Genomic DNA, 21,369 nt, shown 5'->3' with positions numbered 1-21,369 from the left:
GGGTAGCTGAAGTAATGTGAATTTTTTTGAACTCCCATAACTTCGAAATTCGAATAAAAAAAGACCAACCGAAATTTATTTTAAAAAAATTGAGGTTTTTTTCTGCGGGTGAATAGGTTGTATTTGAATCATTCGAATCGAAGTAAGATCGTATTCGATCGAATTTGATTCACAGTATTTTCAAAAAAAAAAAAAAACTTTGATTTTTCAAAGTCCACCATTTTACTTCAAATAGGTTCTAGGAGGTCCCCCATAGGCTAAAACAGCAATTCGGCAGGTTTTAGATGGCGAATAGTCAAAGTTTTAAAGATAAATTTAGATATTCTAATTTTCGATTTTTTTTCAAATTCGATTAAAATTTGTACTATTCCCTAGTCGAAGCACACAAAATAAGCTAGAAATTCAAATTTATTTTACTTAGAATTTTCAATTTGACCCTTGATAAATATGACCCTTAGTACTTTCCTAGGAACAAGTGTGGGTCTGATTTGGCTCCAATATGATGTGGCTATTCTTATTATTTTGAAACTATTTCTGCAGTTATGCTCTTGCAGTCAGCTATTTGAATTGTGATGCTTCTTACCTGTATAAAGTCCAGAAACGTAAAAGGGAGCAAGTCATCCAGGTGTCCAATATCTTTGGAAAAACGATTTAGAATCCTCCCTAAAAGAAAGAAGTATAAATGTATTCTTAAGTGAGATCTTAAATGCCAAAGTTGAAATTCAAAGCTTTCTATTTAGTTCATTTTCTCCCCACAACAGGGAGTGTATTATGTATCAATTCAGAATTTAACAGAAATAAATCATGATGAGAGTTTTACTTTACCTCCAAGGGAGTAGATAGATACAGAGAAAGAAGTCATCTGTACCACAGAAATAAAAATCAGCTCAAATACATTTTCTTTTAAAATGAATTTCCATTAAATAGGACCTTCTCACAAAGCTACACCATATGTGGCATAGATGGTCAGCTTGTAAGCAATATACTGACTGCAAGGTAGCTTTGTTTAAAAAGAATCTTGGAGAGTAACAAAATCATGGGCACAGCGAAATTAAGGATGTCTATTTCTGATATGCTGTTTGTTGAATATCCCTAAAGACACACAGTTGATAATTAAAAGATCTAAATGAAATTATTATTCAGACAAATAGTAATACTCAGAAATACAATTTGGTTTGTAGGTGTGCATTGAGTTACATCACTCGAGGAATTAATTGTTATGAATACAGGGAAAATGGCACAAAATTCCCTAGTACTTGGGTATGCATTGATGCACTATATCAGACTGCAAAATTGCACTAGGTCTCTATGTTCAGAATTTGTATTGTGTATGTGGTTACATCCTCACCCATAACCAGATGCAAAACCTTTTGCATTCTAACCACACAATACATATTAAACATCCAACAATATGTAAAACAAAACATTCATAAAACAGAAGCAATTTTCCAGGATTCTACTTGTAGACTGTATTGCCATTGGCCATTGTAGTGTTTTACTACAGTGAAATCTCAATTTTACATCCTCTGATTTTAATTTTACCTCTTTTTTTGTGGTCCCACCTATATATTATACATACTAGATTTCACTGATTTTTTTTTCCTGGATTTTACAGTTTTTGTGGTCCTCTGATAAATGTAAAATGGGGGTTCTACTGTATATTTTTTATTGAAAGGTTAACAGAATTGCTGCTCATTTGCTTTGGACTACTACAAACTACATAACGACCTGGAATGAGTAAAAAAACCTTCATAGACACACTAAACTATGAAGAATTTTAAAAACCAAAACCCTCTTAAACTAAATCACCTGTAAGGAATGAGAAGCGCCAGGTGGGCCATCAGTCTATTTGTTTTCAGTAGTGCATTTTTAAATTGGTAAGACATTATGGGTCATTTACAAGCTCTAAGGCAGAGTGCAAAAAATGTGGCGCACATCAGGCACGCTCGGTTTTTACGCAATCAAATACTGCGCGATGATGGGTCGGTGCAATGTTTTTGACCATTTTCTTGGATCATGATTCTGTACTGCGTAACTGTTGGTTTTGACCCTGGCCTGTGACTTTGGGGTTAGTTCTGGGTTTGGGATACCTTACATTACACTTAAACACAAAGCTACATTGGTTCATCAGTTCTGTATTCAAGAAGTAAGAGTTGCGGGAGGCATAAAGGTGTTACTCCAACCCATCCCTTAACTTGCGTGTTATTCAAACGTATAAGTTATGACACAGATGGCAACAGGGCCCTGTCCTTACTGCCCTTTATATGAAACATGTAGTAATGTAAAAAAATAATGTAAAATACAAGTAACCATGTTCTCTGGGTAATCAACTGTGGTAAAATTCCACAAGAGCACAATAATGCAAAAGGTTGATTTGGTGGCCACTAGACTTTGGGCCAGATTCAATTCAGTGTGGAAAAGTTATCTCACGGTTTATCACGTGAAAACTCATGGATGAGATTCAATTTGTGGAGAAAAAACTTTTATCCAAATTCAGTTCCAGTTTTTTCCCCTAGACAGAGTTTTCACGTGATAAACTGTGAGAGAACTTTTTGTTAATTGAATTGCATCTCAAATTGAATCTCATCCATGAGTCTAGGCCTTTAACTAAAAGTCATATAATTGACAGAACTGAATCACCTGGTTGCTGAAGTTTGCCAATTTACTGCTTAGATATAAATCTGCAAAGAGATTACTTACCAAAGTAAATGGTATTAACCTGTAGCAACATAAAAGTGTGCTACTTCTTTGCATATAGCTTTGTCATGGTGTTCGGATTATCAGTGTAACAGGTACAAGTATCGTAGTACCATACCAATGGTTCAGATACAGCTAAATAAACAGCTGGAATTCATAAGCTATATCAGTAATAAACCAGTTTAGAAAAATACACAAAACATAAGCCAACTAGCTATAAACTGCACCCTAACAAACATCTGTGTACCAGCCATTCTTTGAAGTCATACATACCAGTGACATCAATTAAGGAACTGCAAGGTATAACAGGGAAAAGGGCAAAGGTAGAAGGGTCTCTTTCACTTTCTGCTCCAGAGTGGACCATTAGTTATCTTCATGCATTGTGGATCCACCACCCGCCCAAATGCAAAGGCAGATATAAAACCATCAGAATATAAAATATATAAGGTCCATTTACTTAGAACCTAGACAGAAGTGCCCTTCTGTCCATTGCGGTCTGCACCAGGCAGCACTCTCTAACCTAGATATCTGAATGACATGCATGTGAGAGGCCAGATAAGGTGTGGGATGCGGTATAACTGCATACAGCTACAACAATTTCCCAGGGTGCAGGTGTCATTTTATTAAAGACTTTATCAAATATGCATTTACAGAATAATATATCTACTCCAAAACATGATACATTAGGAGCTACCTTTTTTTGATATATGCCATTTATTCTAACCATAATTTTTTCATTTTATTTTTATTTACATACCATATTTTGTGATAAACTATTTTGTGCAAACATTGCCTTGTGGGTACCTGAAAACAGGCTTCATCATAACCGCAGTAGATGTTGCCTATATTATAACTTAAACCTACAGTGCATCTGTTTTATTTATCATTCTAGAATAATTCCATATTTTGTTCGAGCTATGCATGCACATTACAGTACAGTCACAGGATCAGGGTTTATGGGTACAAATGCTTTTGCATAGAAGAATGAAGTGTACGATCAAAGCAACTAATCAGGGTACAGTAAAAGCAGTAATATAAATATAAATGATTTTAATTTAAAATACCCTTACTCAATAATCCATAATAAGGGGCACAGCTCGCAACATTTAAAAATACATATACACATGCCCAACAACAAATCACATTTCAGCAGGAGAAAAGTTTTTTTGTCAGTAAATTATGGTCAAGATATGAAAGGCAATGATCAGTGGTTGATTAGTTATTTTGCACAAAGGTCCTATACGATCACCTTGTACCCAATACAAAGTATCTCATCCTATGACTACAATGCAACAGTGCACCAAGCTGCCTCTCCTGGCTGACACTGTCACATGAAATGGGCAACTGAATTCACCTTACCAGCTCCATTGTGCCTACAAGTTACTGTGAACATTCTTTCCTGACAGTTCCGAACCTGTCTTTAAATACAGTGGACAATTTTCTAACCTAGAAAATGGCTGTATAGAGTACCCTGCACCACACAGTTAATGAGTAGGTCTACTTTTAGAAAAGCAAACTAATTGTCCTTTGTTTTCAAGGATGCATCTGTATCCCTTTAAAAAAAGAACATGTAAGGTATCTGTCTTGGTATTGAAGAAGGAATTGGTGCAAAGTAACATTTTGATCAAAAAACAAACTTTTTGCTATAGTCAAATTATAATTTTTATACATACACCTATCAGTGAACTCCTTTGCAACTATTCCATGTCTACATATTTCACATAGAAGTTATCAAAATGAAATCTGTTTTTGACTTTGTCACATTTATACATGCGAAAGAGCACATTCTAGGACTCTTGCATAACGGCAAAGAAATCTGCCAGTACATTTAAGTTAAAAGTATATCATGAGAAGTTTAATCTAATTTTAAATGAAACTATAATAAGGATACTGTATTGCAGGAGAAGCGCTGGTTTATGTCCTTTCCTCAAGTACACCTCTCAGGTAAAAAGAACTTCACCAGAATGAGATAAGTTTAATAAAAAACCAAGTGCTGGATCATGATATTTCTTCAGGGTAGAAGAATCACTAATTGAATGCCAAAAACTTGAAGATTGAGCTTAACTCTTCAAAAAGTAATTTACAGTTGTACCTATCAGAAATGTTCCGGGATTAAAAAGGATCCCCAAAGGGAAAACAGGAATTCATTTAAAAAGAACACCACAGATATGAATAGACCTTTAAAGCATTAAAAACATATTCAAATACACATTAGCTATAGAATAAAATTGCATTTGCAGATTCTATATTCTGATCAGCATGTACTTCAAAAGCAACATGGTCATTTCCCTGGCATGGTTGAAAGTATATCTTATTTATCCTCCTTCTACTCAACTCCTTTTGACATGTTGACCTGCTAAAAAACATGCTCAACAATCAACTCTTCCATCGGTTCCTTATAGGGTCTAGATTATCAGGTATTATGTCTCTTTCCATCCCAAAGGGGAACTGTCATATATTTAAACCCAAACAGTAGTGGATATTTAGATTCTTTTATGTTTCAAAGCATGGGTGTGTTAATTGCAGCAGTAAAAAGGGTGGGTTAGGGAACACACATATATAAAAAAATCAATAAAAATATAGTAATAAAACAAATGACTGTTACTTGCAGCAACTCTATGGTGCATGCAATGGACTGTTATTTATATAGTTTAGAGAAACCCAACCTTCACTCCTCTATCTGTTTTAAACCATATGTTTCAACATTCCAATGCTTGCGACTAATCATTCCTCCTTTCCCTCTGTCTGTGCCGCACAATTCGTAGTCACGTATAATGCTAGATGTTGTCATTTAACAAAAATGTTTTTGCATTTAAAACAATAAATAATTTAAAAAGAAAATGTGATTGTTTGCTCAGCATTTAGGGTAAGTCCACACTGGGCGTTTTGGGGAGATTTTGTCTCCCCAAAACGCCCAGTGTGGCCTGACCCTTAATATCTTGTAAAATAATGAAGATGTGACCTATGTGCTGGACTGTTGATGCAATTGCATCCAATTTATGGGGAAATGCAAGAGCAACTTTGTTAATTCTGATGCATCAGCAGCAATTGTGCCAGGTGCAACAAGAGCAATTAAGGTCATTTACTTACACAACTGCAATTACAGACATAATTGCAGGCGGGATGGAGGCACCAGCACTGAGAGTATTCATAGTGAAGTGCAAAGAGCATCTTTGGACACTAGTTAATGAACAGTGTCAGCAGCTCTATCTATTTTTGTGCAGCTGCAATGGTAAGTGCATGTATCAAGAAAGCATGTTTGGTAGACATAATCAGATTGTCTCATTCTGCTTCCATAAGTAACATGAGGATAATTTCTGTAATGTTTAGCATCAGTCACATGGCTTTCATTTAATCTGTGTGCGGAGTGGCAAAATTATTTATAACCCTTGCTATTCTGTAAAGGTAACGTTTTGAAATGGCACAATTTGTGTGCCATAACGCATTGTAAAACTATCTTTCTGTCTGTTTGACAAAACCACTATATCACTGGGGAAAATTGCAAAGTTAGTTTGTAAAAATAATAAGCTTTAATGGTGTTTGATACAATTTTTTCAATTGATAATTGCTAATTTTACTCTTTAACCTGACAAATAGGCAGAGACCAGCATTTTTAGTGTTACTGTGGCTTTAGGACTATTATATAGTATAATCAACACTTATGGGTAATTCCAAAATGATAGTTCCTTGAAAAATGTGATATTTCTCTAGATTTATCTCACACAAGCAAGTACTCTTCAGTGAAGAGAAGTGTAGCAAATAAAGATCAAAATCAAAATGGTTCAGCGTTATCATGAGTTTCTTCATACAGATTTGTTTTTTCCAAACATTTATCCAGTAAGACAAACTAGTTCTATCCTTCTATTCCATGGTGTAAGGCACAGATGATGCTTACAAATGACTAGATGGAGATTTCACCTGCTTTTGAGCTCACAAGCCTGATTTTCCCACTCAAGAAGTATGTTAGCCATCAAGATTAAAGCAGACAAAACAATGATCTTTAAGGGATATCTGCCAGCCTACCCTATTTCCACCTGCACAGGTGAAAAGTATAGTGCCGGTTTCCTTCCTGGTGTTGGAGGAATAACTGTAGTAATGACCTGTGGATAACAGATTGTCAACTGGCTAATGAATGCAAAACAATTCCATAGAAGCCATGCAATGCAAACACTGACTTTGTGCTTATGTAAAAGGATGAAAGGTTTAGAAATGATTTTACGCTAACTGAGGCTGAACGCAGATTTGATGTTGATGTTCAGAGTACTACCATGCGACCTGTATCATTTTATATATATATATATATATATATTAAATAACTTAATCAGAATACACACTGTTCTAAGATTTCTTCTCAAGTAATTAAATCACTGAATGGTAATTAATCACAGTTAAATAGCCAGCCGTGAAAGACGTGCTATGTACACATCTAAGACTATTTAATGCTCAAATACTTTGCCGTATCTAAGTTAAACAATGATTCATTAAACCTCCCTTGCTACACAATGCTGAGGCTAAACCTAATGTGAATGACTTGAAATCTCCTTTGTTCCACAATAAAAGGCATCAAACCACAGTGTGTATTATTCTTGCTGTGCTAACGCAGGAAAATACTTTAATTGCGTGAACTGAAATGTGTTCAGGTGCTATCCATTTTACTCTCACAGGTGTTTCAGTCATTCGCAGTCTATTTGTTAAAGTCTTTTGATCCACGTATGAAAACGCCTTACATTGTACCACACCTGTGCTTTTTATTTGCAGCAGAGCCAAGGCTCACTTTGTAGTTCACTACTTGCTTTTACTTGAGTGGTTTTTTTTGGTTTGTTTTTAAAATATATCTTTATTTATAGCACTCTTACAGGAACTTCATTAGCCAGCAAAAGCCTAACTGAAACAAAAACTTTGTAGCTCTTTGAAAAACATACAATTCTCTTAACAAGTCTAGTGTATATTTGGGTGTTGAAGTAGTGGCACCTGCCCCTACTTTTCATTGCAATTTCTAGATGAAACTCAGCACTGGCAATGAACTTGCAACACACTAATCCCTGAACATAATCTTGTAGTGGTTCTTCTCCAAATATTCTCTCAATTGTAACACTGAAATCTTAAAGAAGAATGAAACTCTAGCAGAGGGTAACTCACCCCCAGACTTTGCTGAACCCCAGCTCCATACCCTGCTTCCAACAGCAACTTTTACACCTCACTTTATGGTGGAAAGGGCTTATAGAGTCCCAGGCAGAGCTAGACCCCCAGGTGCCCCACCATGTCGCTTTTTGATCTGCTTACTTCACTACAGGGACAGAGACATAGCTCTACAGGAAGCTTGGTCAACTGGAACATAATGGAGCAGTAATCTCATTATACCCAGATTATTCTACACAACTACAAAAGCAACGCAACTCCTTTACAGCAGTCAAGCGGAAACGGAGAGACTTGAACCTGTTATACGCAATGCTTTACCCAGCAAAGTTCAAAATAATGGATAACAACAGATCACACTTCTTCATATCACCTGAAGAAGCAATGGAATGGATTGAATCCAGCCCCAGACAAGGTCTGGGGGGGAAGGGCAGGGTGGGGTGGGATAGCGGGAGACTTTAACACGTACTTAGACCCATCTATGGATAAGCTTTCCCCCTCGCATGCCTCCCCCTCGAAACAGGGAGTTTAGTGTGTGCAAGGCTGCTCAGGCTGTTGCCGGTATATATGAGCGGTGTATAAAAGTCCCAGGGGACGAAGCAGTGTAGAGTGAGAGGTTGCAGAGGATGGAGTCCAGCCATGCGGGGAACTTCTACCGGTAGTAGAGGAAGCGGTTGCTGATGAACTCGCTGAGGGTCAGTCTCTTCTTGGGGCTCTGCAGGATGGATATAGTGATCAGTGCGATGTGCGAGTAGGGGGACTTCCCAGCTGCATGCTGCCTGTCACTGAATAGCCAGGGAGGAGAAACCGAGCACCACAGTATGGATGGTCACCATGTCGCCTTTTTTGAAGAGGACAGGAAGTGGAGTTTTGGTGAATTATTTCTTAATAAAGACTTTGTGATTTTAAAGTTTAATTTGACTTGGTGTTTTTTTTTCGTTGATTAATAACGAATTTTTTTTAAAATTCTTTTGATGTTACTGTTCCTTTAACATGTTCTAGTCTCTTTTGAATTTCCTCATGTGTGAACCATGCATCATTAGTTGTATTACTAGAATTGGGACTATTAAGAAGGAAACCTTCACTTACTGGTTCCTCATGAAAAAAAGTTCAGAATCTGCGCTTTTATTTTGTTTTCATCAACCAGCTGACCCCCCTCTGATAGTAAGGGTCCCACCCCTTCCTGCTTCATTTTTTTACTATTAATATATTTAAAAAATAATTTTGGATTTTTTTCATTGCTTGCTGCAATATGCTTTTCTATATCAATTTTAGCTTGCCTTATAGCTTTATTGTCTCGCATAGATCTAATTTTAACCTTGACTGATCTTCTCACAAAAGGAAGAGAAGTCAAATTTCTCCCTCGCGCAATATCAGATCACGCACCTGTCTATTTATTAATACAAATACACCCATCAACCCAGAGCAAACAATGGAGACTTTCTCCAATATGGCTCAAAAACCAAACAATTATTGAAGATTCTACTGTGGCTTTACAGAACTACTGGAAAGTAAACTTAGGATCTGCAAACCCAAGCACGACCTGGGAGGCTAGCAAATAAGTATTATGGGGGGCTTTAATAACAACAATTAATAAAGCTTGTAATATTACTAAAGATCAATTAAGTACACTTGAAATCAGTCTGACACAAGCCGAGCAAGATTTCACAGATGAAAACCATCCTAAATTTATCATGGCCCTTAGACAAGTTGAACTGTACAGGCTAAACCTCACTAAAAAACAGCGTTTATACTCCACTAGTAGAGCATTTGCCCATGGAGACAAAAATGGCAAACCTCTGGCCTTTTAAGCCAAGACAATGGACAAATCTATGGCTATTCCAAAAATAGTTAATGCACAAGACTTGTCATTTTGGCTCCCTCGGAAATTGCACAAGAATTGAATTGAATGGTATAGACTTCATATAAACCAACTAGTCCCTAAACTCCTAGACACATTCATGCACACATATGAAAATTTCGCACTTCCTCCTTCATTCTCAGAAGCAACCATTATAGTGTTACCAAAACCAGGTAAAGATAGCACTAGCTGTGCATCTTATAGACCAATATCACTTTTAAATTCTGAAGTTAAAATATTAGCAAAAATCCTAGGAAGGCGACTAAATAAAATTATAACCTCTCTGGTACATGAAGACCAATGTGATTTCATCTCCTCTAAATCAACAGCAATTAACATTAAGAGACTATATTTTACCCTACAAGCATCACATAACAACGGGGGAAACAGGGGTAGTGGTATCCCTAGACACAGCCAAAGCATTCGATTCTATTGAATGGCCATATCTATGGGAAGAACTAACAACATTAGGAATTGGCCCAGGTTTTATTAAATGGGTTCACCTAATGTACAGTAAACCCACAGCCAGACTTAAATAAATGATGTCCTATCCACTCCAACTTATCTAGAGGAACCAGACAGGGCTGCACTCTTTCCCCCTTACTATTTGCGTTGGCAATATAACCCATGGCCATTGTAATTAGACAAAATCCCCAGATTCAAGGCTTATTGTATAAAGGATTAGAGGAAAAAATCTCTTTATACGCAGATAACACCCTTCTATATTTAGCAAACCCAGCGGATTCATTGGAAATCACTCTACTTTCGGGAAATTTTACAGCCTGCAAATCAACTGGGATAAATCTCAAATATTTCCACTCGTGCACTACAACCAATAAACCCTACAATTAACCCTAAAACAGTGGATACATTCAAGTACTTAGGAATTTTAATACCAAATGTATTTCTCTTAATATACAACCTCTTATACAACTTATGAAAATTACACTTGCAAAATGGTCTACTTTAACCCAAATTGGCAGGATTAATATATGTAAGATGGTTTTTCTTCCCAAATTTTTATATTCCTTTACTAATTCGCCCTGCTACATACCAAAATCAATTCTGCAAACAATAGACCGCACACAAGCCGAATTTGTGTGGGCCCAAAACACTCACACAGTAGCTAGAACAACACTACATGCCCCTGAAACGCTACTAGGCTTAGCAATGCCTAACTATGAATCATACTACCTAGCAACACAAGCAAAACATGCCTCCAATTGGAAAACATTTGACACTGAAAACCCAGCTTCTCTGTTGGAAGCTCTATACTTCGGTTCCATTGAATCACTACATCATGCCCTTTTTAGGCCTAAAAAATCCTTACCAATCGTAATTCCATTGTTAGATGCCACTAAGAAATCATGGGACACGTTGTACAAATCTACTAATAAAGACAATTCCCTCTCACCATATATGCCCTTGCAGGAGTTAAGCAACTCCAACACTTAACACAAGCGGGTATTTTTAAAACTCTAGAGCAGCTCCAACAAACTCCGGAATGGTCAGATCTGTCGGTGTATAGCTACCTGCAATTGCAACATTTATACCACTCTCAATTTCATATCACTCCACCCAAAATATAACAAACAACTGTAGAGACTATAATAAGCTCACCAGGGAAACAGAAGCTAGTATCCAAAACCTACACGTACATTGCATCTCAAAAATATGACCCCAGACCCAGGGTCAAACTTAAGTGGAAAAGTAGTGGAGGTCACTTAGACCCCGATGATTGGGAAGAGTTAGAAGACAGCCTCTATCTCCCTCTAATCAGTACAAGAGACAGGCTCATTCAATTTAAAATTATACACCAAACGGACTTGACACCAAAAAAAACTACAGCTTATGGGCCGCCTAGAACATTTAAAATGTCCTCGTTGCAGTTCACCAGATGCAGATTTCATACACCTCATATGGTATTGTCCAGATATACAGAAATTTTGGAAAAAAGTAATGCAGTTTTTAGCCGACGAATTTACTCTACCACAAGTATTGAACCCAGCTACCTGCCTACTGGGCGTAACAGATGCTCTGGTACCCAAAACCCACTCAAGATTATTGATGAGAGCACTTTTGTTCTATGCCAGGAAAACGGTAGCCCTACACTGGATGGGGCCAACGCCTCCTACGCTACAAAATGGATTAATCTCATGAATTCCCAGCTGGAACTTCATAAGTTAACGTATATTTCCCAGAGGCTATCCACAGAAATTCTAAAAAATATGGTCTCCTTGGCTGGATTCACCCGCAACAACATCCAAATAAGTCTACTGAGAAATATTCATTATATCCTCTCCATGTCTACCTTTCTTCTTCCTTGCCTCTTTATCTCCTTCTTTCTTGTTTGTTAATGAAAACTTAATAAAAAGTTACTATTAAAAAAAAAAAGAAGAAGAATGAAACTCTAAAATACTAACGGGGTGTCAATTTGTTAGACACCCAGTGACTTTTACCCCAGGATGGCTCTTCCCTACAATAACTCACCATCCCAGGGTACTCTCCTCCAGACTGCCACACTGCTCTACCCTGGATGGGACATGCGCCGAAGAGCAAAACTGTACTGAGTATGTACCAACCTTGAATTGGTGTAAAAGAATACCTAGGAGTGGGAAATGCTCTGGAGGAAAGTTACATAGTTACATAGTTAAATTGGGTTGAAAAAAGACAAAGTCAATCAAGTTCAACCCCTCCAAATGAAAACCCAGCATCCATACACACACCCCTCCCTACTTTTAATTAAAATTCTATATACCCATACCTATACTAACTATAGAGTTTAGTATCACAATAGCCTTTGATATTATGTCTGTCCAAAAAATCATCCAAGCCATTCTTAAAGGCATTAACTGAATCAGCCATCACAACATCACCCGGCAGTGCATTCCACAACCTCACTGTCTTGACTGTGAAGAACCCTCTACGTTGCTTCAAATGAAAGTGCCCTAACCCTGTTTATTTTTTCAAGAAGAGGCACACCAGCCAGGATAATATAACCTCACTGGGAGGTTGCTTAATCTTTTGGGCTTTCTCCCTTCAGGCCGCCACTTTTATAGAGCTTAAATCCACTAAAATAAATGTTTAAAGGAGAACTAAACCATAAAAATGAATATGGCTAAAAATGCCATATTTTATATACTGAACTTGTTGCACCTGCTTAAAGTTTCAGCAATGATCCAGGACTTCAAACTTGTCACAGGGGGTCACCATCTTGGAAAGTGTCTGCAACACTCACATGCACAATGGGCTCTGAGCAGCTGTTTAGAAGCTAAGCTTATGGGTCATCTCAAACTATTAAGCAGAAAATGAGGTTGGCCTGTAATAAAACCTGATGATACATGGCTGATTATTAAATTCTGATGCTAGTTGCACTGATTTCTGAGCCGTCATGTACTGTAATTTGAATTATATACTAATCAGCCTTATATTGTAACATTTATATTATATATATTTTCAGTATATTGTGCATTGATCCCTAAGCTCAGTAACTAACAGCAGCACAGAGAATGTGCAGTGAATCAGCAGAAAAGAAGATGGGGGGCTACTGGGGCATTCTTGGAGGCACAGATCTTTACTGCTACTGGTACAGAAGCCCAAAACATAAAGTACAACATTTGTAGCCTACTTCTTTAGTTAAGCTTTAGTTCTCCTTTAAAGAAACAGCTCAGTGTACAAATAATAACTGGGCAAAATAAAAAAAAAATTCTAATATAGTTAGTTAGGCAAAAATGTAATGTATAAAGGCTGGAGTGACCGGATGTGTAATATAATAGCCAGAACCCAACCTCCTTCTTTTCAGCTCTCTAACTATGAGTTAGTCAGCGACTTGAAGGGGGGCCACATGGGACATAACTGTTCAGTGAGTTTGCAATTGATCCTTAGCATACAGCTCAGATTCAAAAGCAAACAGTTATGACCCATGTGGCACCCTCTCAAGTTACGGATTGGTTACTACCTGATAACCAATCAATTAATAACCAAGAGAGTTGCAAAGCAGGAAGTAGTGTTCTGTAGTGTTACACCTCCAGTCAGTCCAGTCTTCATAGATTACATTTTTGGCTAACTAACTATATTGAAAACATTTTTTTATTTTTTACAGCCTACCTATCTACCCAGTTTTTATTTTTTTTTATTGAACAATTCCTTTAAGTAAAGATTCAATGGATTTAAAGTAATTCTTATGCTCTTATGTATTTTTTGACTGTCAGTAAGAATTTTATTATGTAACTACAATATAATAAAAAACCCAATGAAAACAGAAAATGTGCTAATATTATTTATAAGCTCAAATAAACACTTTCTTCCACAATTGCACTCAAAACTACACAATATTCTTGTAAGTTCAGTGTTAGTATAAAGCCTCTGTGTACCTGGAGAAGGGTGAAAACTGTGGGAACAGTGGATGAAAAAAGAACACGGTTAACCAGGTACTGTTTTTAATCTGTGACTAGGGAAGAATAGGATATGAATAACACGATTACACTGGGTCACTTTTGCTATTCTAACGTACAAAAGGGTTGATTGGTAAACCAAACAGTATGCCGTTTGATTTGGAAATCTGAAGACAAACACAGATGTGTAAATTCAAGTTCTTGGCTAAACAAACAGGTTGTATCACATTCAAACAGTAATCATTACAAAGCTGCAGAACAATAAGCACAATACAGTACCTAAATACATTTTATTGCTGGGGGTGACATGAATTGTTGTTCGGCAAATAAATCAAACATTATACAAGAGGAAAGCATCATGGAACATAATGACTGTAAGATATAGAAAAGAAAAAAAATGGAATATTTACATGCAAACCTTTTTGGAATGTGATACTGGAAACACAAACACACTTAGCACATTAAGGTCAAAGGTTCAGCCTTTGTTGTACAAATGGACTTTTACAGCCTACTAGGAAAAGATACTGTACATACTGGAAAATAAGTCAATACAGGTGAAAACACAATGTGTTAAAAGGATTCCTTTGAGATTTGCTGTTTACCTTGCAATGAAGGAAATAAATTACACCATAAAATCACAATTAATTATACCTTATGTCAGTGATCCAACTGTTTATAGGAGGAAATATCTTTATAGACATATTTTAAATAATATTAATAGTAAACTATAGGGCTCACTTGTGAATGATACCAGCGCAAGCACTCAATCACTCAAGGTTTCGACAGAAGCACTGAGTATGTGACATCATTTCACTGAATTTAAGAATCAGGAGAAGGGCAGGTAAAAATCACACATAGAAACACATGAATTTAGCCTCTTACTTCAAACCCTAGGCAGACACCTTGTTCCAAAAATGCACCATGTTTTTCAGTACCCTACCATATTCTGCATTTACATGAAAGTAAAGCAGTAAATAATCTTTATGCTGAGATGATTTACCTGCATATGCACGCATTTATGATAGAGACCACTCAAATTCTTATCGTTCTGTACATAGTGGTAAATCCTAGCAGAATGTCCCTAGCACTGCTAATGTCTTAACAGCACGAGGCAGATATATTAAGGGTCGAAGTGAATTAGAATTTTCAACTTTTTTTGGTCAAAACTCTCAAATTCGAATTGTGAATTATCCAAATGCGATTTGAGTTTTAATTCGAAATTCGAGATTTATCATACTTTGGCCCTTTAAGAACTCTAATTCGACTATTCTCCACCTAAAACCTGCCAAATTACTGTATAAGTCAATGGTAGAGGTACAGGGATCAATTTGGTGATGTTGTAGCCTTCCTGACATTCAAGTTATTTTCGGAGGAAAAAAAACAAATCGAGTTTTTTTAAATCAAAATCGATTTGAGTTTTTGGGTTGTTTAAATTCGTTCGAGTTTAAAAAAATAATAATAAATTTCGACTAGTTGAATTTTGATTTTAAGGGAGTTTAGGGGAGTTCAAAAAAACTCACATGAATTTGAAATTTGACCCTTCATAAATGTGCCTCCACATGTAAGAAGGAAGAAAGCAGGTACCGGCACACAGGTGCAATTCAAGTAGGGGAATTAACCCTTACGTGTTTATTCAGTCGACACACAACGTTTCGGGGGGCACTCCCCCTTCGTCAGGTGATCACCTGACGAAGGGGGAGTGCCCCCCGAAAACGTTGTGTGTCGACTGAATAAACACGTAAGGGTTAATTCCCCTACTTGAATTGCACCTGTGTGCCGGTACCTGCTTTCTTCCTTCGTGCAGTATCGTGGAAGTGCCGACTTCCTAGGGTCTGAGCACCAGGTCTACTACTCCTTAGGGCTCGGGTGTGCACGTGAGTGTGTGTCTATATCCACATGTAAGAAGTCACACTGTTCCAAAAAGATGCTGCATTTTTGCAGCGTTTTTACGTTGCATTTTTAAAAAAGAACAGCCAGGCGTAAATACGCATAAACTGCACTTCCACTGAAACTAATGGAAAACGCACTATGGCAATTCACACAGGGCGCTTGCAAGCTTAAATCCGCCACAGGACGCCAGTATTGGCATTTTTTAGCAGAAACGCCAATACATCAAGAAACTACCAAATCAATAGACTCTATGGGATCTGCACGTTTGAAGCCACACTTTACGTAAATACGCAGCGTATTTTAAATATGGTCTCAAAATTCAATGAGAAGTGCATGTTGGGAAAAGAATCCTACGTGCTGAAAACGCCTGAAAAATGCATGTTGATGGTCGCATGTGGTTTCAGTAGCGTATTAACGCCTGGCTTGTTTTTTTTGTTTTTTTAAAAAACGCAACGTAAAAACACCATGTCTGGCCTTGCCCTTATTGTTGCATGCACACAAGCTGCAGTTGAAACAACTTAGCACATGCCCACCTTTACAATGGTATTCTGAAAAAACACTTGGGATGCACTGAATCCTGGATTTGGTTTGGGATTTGGCTGAATCCAAGCCCTGGCCCTTTAAGAACTCTAATTCAACTATTCTCCACCTAAACCCTGCCAAATTACTGTATAAGTCAATGGGAGAGGTCCAGGGATCAATTTGGCGATGTTTGTAGCCTTCCTGACAATCAAGTTTTTTTGGAGGAATAAAACATATATTGAGTTTTTAAAATTCAAATCGAGTCTTTATAATTCAAATCAAATTCGATGTTACTAATAAATTTCGATTAATTTTAAATTTGTGGGAGTTTAGGGGAATTTGAAATTAGACCCTTGATAAATGTGCCTCCACGTGTAAGAAGTCACACTTTTCCTCCATAAATCAAGTTATCGCACTTGCAAAGAAAACCGACAACATTACTGTTAGGGGCCTATTTATTATGCTGTGTGAAACAAAATTCGCCAAAAAAAAACAATGTACAAAGCAGTGTAAAATAAATGGCAAATTTATCAAGGTGCGTTTTACTTTACACCAAGCGAACGGCAGTTTGGCCACTGTTATCTTACACTGCTTCTGATCTTTGTAAGTAAGTTCCAGCAGAAGTTTCTCAAAGAAAAAGCGAGTACAAAAATTACAACACTTTTTACACAATTTTTTTCACGTGATGCCTTTTGATGTGTGGAGAATTATTCTGCCATTTTTTACACCACATAATAAATCTGCCCCTTCGTGTTTCCATCTGAACAGCTGCTTATTTATTTATTCATTTCTAATCCATAGCTATATGTACATAGCTATGGGTCTATCACAAGGTCACCTACATATTGGAACTACATACACTAGCGTTCAAAAGTTTCAATCACTAAGAAGGTATTTGTTTTTTACAACAGCATGAAATCCACTGTGATCAGCAGTTGATTGGGTGCAAGTTTCATCATGTAGCAGGACGGTGATCAGACGCATACCGTATATACTCGTGTATAAGCCGACCCGTGTATAAGCCGAGGTACCTAATTTTACCTAGGAAAAGTGGGAAACTGTATTGACTCGTGTATAAGCCTATGCTATATACCGCTACTTGCTATATAAGTGAAACAGAAAGTTATCAAAGATCGGTGCGCTCACATTAGTTAAGTTAATCATATACAGCTTTATGCCACAGATTCTGCACAGACACACACACACAGCGAAAAAACAAGGTGCAAGGGCAAAAGCAAATGTGTATCAGCTCAAGTGCAACAATACAACAGACACAATCCAGAAATCACATTATCTATATCTGCTTTCTTTAACCTTATCTATAGCATTTCAAAAAGCCTACCTGGATGTTGCTGAACTACATCTCCCTGCAACACCCAAATAACTTAAAGGTGCAGATAAGCATGCGTGAAAGCATGACAGGAATCAACTCCCCCTTCGTCGGGTCCTTGCTGTCCTCCAGCCTCTTAGCCCTACCATCATGGCACTGCTATCCTGCGTATACCTGGATCCTATATTGGGCGCAGGTAAAGACACCTATTCCACCGCTCTCTGTATAATTATGAGCACCGGCACTGTCCCCATTCTGCCATGCACTGATAGTTGCCTGAACCTCAGGCTGTACTTACAGGAAGATGTGAAGACGTTTATGTTCCTGGGCAGGCCGGTGAGGCCCCAGTCCGACTGCATCTACTTTCCGGGAAGCGCATTCTTCGCCATTCTGAACCTAACTGCAGTTGGAAGAAAGCGGTCGCACTCAGGCCGCAAGCGTGGCGCTTCCGTTTCCCCCCCAGTTTCCGGTACCTTGAGTACCAGGGCAGTGTCAGTAGTTTCTGTCGGCATTTGGCATCAGAACCGGAGGCAGCATCAGTGGCGAGTCTGCTACTGCCTGGCCTGAAGTTAACGGAAGGAGGAAAATTCTGGGGGGGGGCAATCCATTGGACCAGGACCCTAAACCCAGGTGGGCCATAGCCTAGGGCGCCTGGTGGGAACGGTCCTTCTCGCGTCTGCTGTTCTGGCGGATCCTGTTTGTTGGTGCACACGGTCTGTTTCTGCCAAAGAGGGAGCGCACAGATCTTTGACTCGAGTATAAGCCGAGGTAGGTTTTTCCAGCACATTTTGGGTGCTGAAAAACTCGGCTTATACGCGAGTATATACGGTACTTCTAAACTATGCAAATTATATAAACCATCGTAATGTCACTGATAGACTGGCTGGTACAATTCCCAGATATGAATCCTATCGAGCACTTGTGGCAAAACCTTCATTATAAGTAAAATGCCTCAGAAGGCATAGGTTGACATTTTTCCTGAATATCTTCAATTACTGATAGCTCTAATGCCAAAGGCCTGCAAAACTGGACTTCCTGTAAAAGGGGGATTCATTAATAAATGCAAAGTTTAATAAAATGTTTTGATATTCACTGTATTGACTATAAATTCTCATCAATTTTACTTAGTGAATAAAAGTATTCATTTTTATCAAACACACTTTCTTTGTGGTTTCAAACCTGTTTACACTACTGTACCTACAGAGCGTTAACCACAAGCCAAGCAAACCTAGTTTTAAAATCTGCAATAAATATGTGCCTAAATATGTTTCTTGTATACATGTGGGAAAACATTTATTTTTACTTATTTTGTTACTTCTCCCTCTCATCTGTTGAGTTAATATTAGAAGTGTGATTATTTAGTGGCATTCAACCTAACTGTACCATTCCTTCTGGTAATACAAAGTTCTGTGCCACTCTTATACAATGGTGCTGAGTGAGAATGACATTGACATTATAACAAAGCATATAATCGAAAGTCCAGTGTATTCTGTTTAATACTGGTGCTGGTTTTGCTTTTGACTCCACCTATTGGCATCTTCTTTAGAATAAAGATTTTCCTAAGACACATCACACTGTTTGCATTCAGAGAAGTTTACCCTAACTATTGCTTATATTCTGTCATCTCTTTCCACAATAACAAACGTCAATGAACATCATCTGCCACTAGAGTTACATTTACATTACATATATACTGATTAAATTTTAATCTTCCTTTCTAAAGCGTTAGGGACTCATCAATACTGGTGTTCTTCTGCTTGGGGGTATACATCTCAGGCAAATGCTTGGAAATAACAAATTATGGGTCATATTTTTATCAGCTTGCTACATGATATTTTGTCTGAAACCAGACACTGTTATTAAACTACACCAACTGCAGCAATATCTCATCTGATTCTAATAATTATTATTACTTCTCATCTACTCCATAAAGTGGACTAGTACATCAGCATGAATGTAACACTTTTTTTCACCTGAAGACCAATACTGGTACCAAGCATACATTTAACTTAGATTACTGCCAATATATAATAAGCACTCCAAAAATATTTGACGGTACCACTTTGATATAAAAAAGTAAGCAAATCTTGTGGGGAGTTTGAGAGCTGAAAAGATTAAGGATGATTGATAATACTTGGCATGCCCTAATGTTATTCCACAAGATTATTCTTCATTCATTCAATCAAGGTCCGCTAGAGTCACTGGAGCTTTTGGAATAACATGTGGGCATTCCAAGTACAATCAGTCATCTTAAATCTTGTCGGTTTGTAAACTATTAGCTGCTGTACTACTACATGAAAAAAAATGCTACACTAACTAAGTCAAGCTTTTAAATAATTATGCATTTCCCAGGGTCCTCCTTTGCTGTTTTGACCTAAGAAAGGATGACTGCAGACAATTGAATAAGAGGGGCCTGAACAGTTGCTAAGAGAGTTTAAAATGTGGGAAACAATATAGACCCTGACACAAAGATCTACTGAAATAATATTTACTATGGAAGTTTCAGAATCTGTAAACAAGTTCAATATGAGTTTACAAAATACAGGGTAATTCCTATTTTACTCTTACAGTAACAAAATATGGTACATTCAACCAGGTTTAGGTAACACGCCTAAAGTTAAAAAAAAAAAGTGGAAGGAGTTTATCTGAATCTCAACTGTGATTCTTTAACATATAAAACAATAATAATAATCTAATAATTTAGCTTTGTGCTAAATCTTCTTCTGAAGGTTTCGGCAGCAAAGTGAACGGCAAGGAAGCCCATAAAGATTTACACAAAGTGTGGGACATTGAAATTATGTCCAAACAATGGCATATTGTAGTTGATCTGACCCAAAATCATGTGCCGCAGCCCTTGGGATTTACCTTCACATTAGGTAAATTGTCCTGAACATCTTACAACTCACATTTCTTCTAAGATACACTTTGCAACTTGGGAGGATGCGGTTACAGAGATCTTTTATGCAGTCCTGGCCATCCGCCATGTCATTTTTATCCAAACAATGCACTGCTAGCAAACTGATAGAACTTGAGAATCTCTCTTTTGTCTGCTATTTTCAAATTAATTACCCAAAAGAGACACCAGAAAACACACTTTATTATCTATCAGGAACTCTAGCATTGTATTTTAAAAACTTCCCAAGGTGTTTTACACTAACTCAAAAGATTAATGAAATTCAAAAGATATCAGATAAAACAATTGAAGGGACAAACACCCAATAGACTTTATTTTCCTAAAAAGGCATCTACAATGCTGCAGCAAGTTATACAGCAACTGTATTTCTCTCATCCCAGAACAACACGACACAAGTGATCCAATACTTGCATCCTCCATCATCTAGGCCAACCCCTCTGGGAGGATCTGCTTCCCTTCACAGGAACTGGAAAGTCTCCACCACTACAGATATCCCTATGCACGTGTTAAGTCTAAGGATCATTCTTTGTGCATAAGGGTGTGATGTAAAAACTAGTCACAAGAGAATGATAGGAGAAGAGATTTATTATGTTTATTTGGTAAGTCTGCATCAAATGATTTGTCC

At 37.5% G+C, this 21,369-nt stretch overlaps 1 protein-coding gene across 2 annotated transcripts in view; it reads right to left on the bottom strand.

Moving 5' to 3' along the window:
* abcc4.L (ATP binding cassette subfamily C member 4 L homeolog) overlaps positions 1 to 21,369 on the bottom strand; it is a 140,538-nt gene that overhangs the window by 47,960 nt on the left and 71,209 nt on the right. For both annotated transcript variants that reach the window (XM_018247248.2, XM_041582429.1), the window contains exon 20: positions 584 to 663. In XM_018247248.2, the coding sequence (XP_018102737.1) occupies positions 584 to 663 (80 nt within the window). The remainder of the gene's footprint in view (positions 1 to 583; positions 664 to 21,369) is intronic.

Source organism: Xenopus laevis, chromosome 2L (genome assembly GCF_017654675.1).
Source record: "Xenopus laevis strain J_2021 chromosome 2L, Xenopus_laevis_v10.1, whole genome shotgun sequence".
NCBI classification, from domain to species: domain Eukaryota; kingdom Metazoa; phylum Chordata; class Amphibia; order Anura; family Pipidae; genus Xenopus; species Xenopus laevis.
Note: the sequence above shows the minus strand (reverse complement) of the source record. Positions and strands in the feature narration are given on the sequence as shown.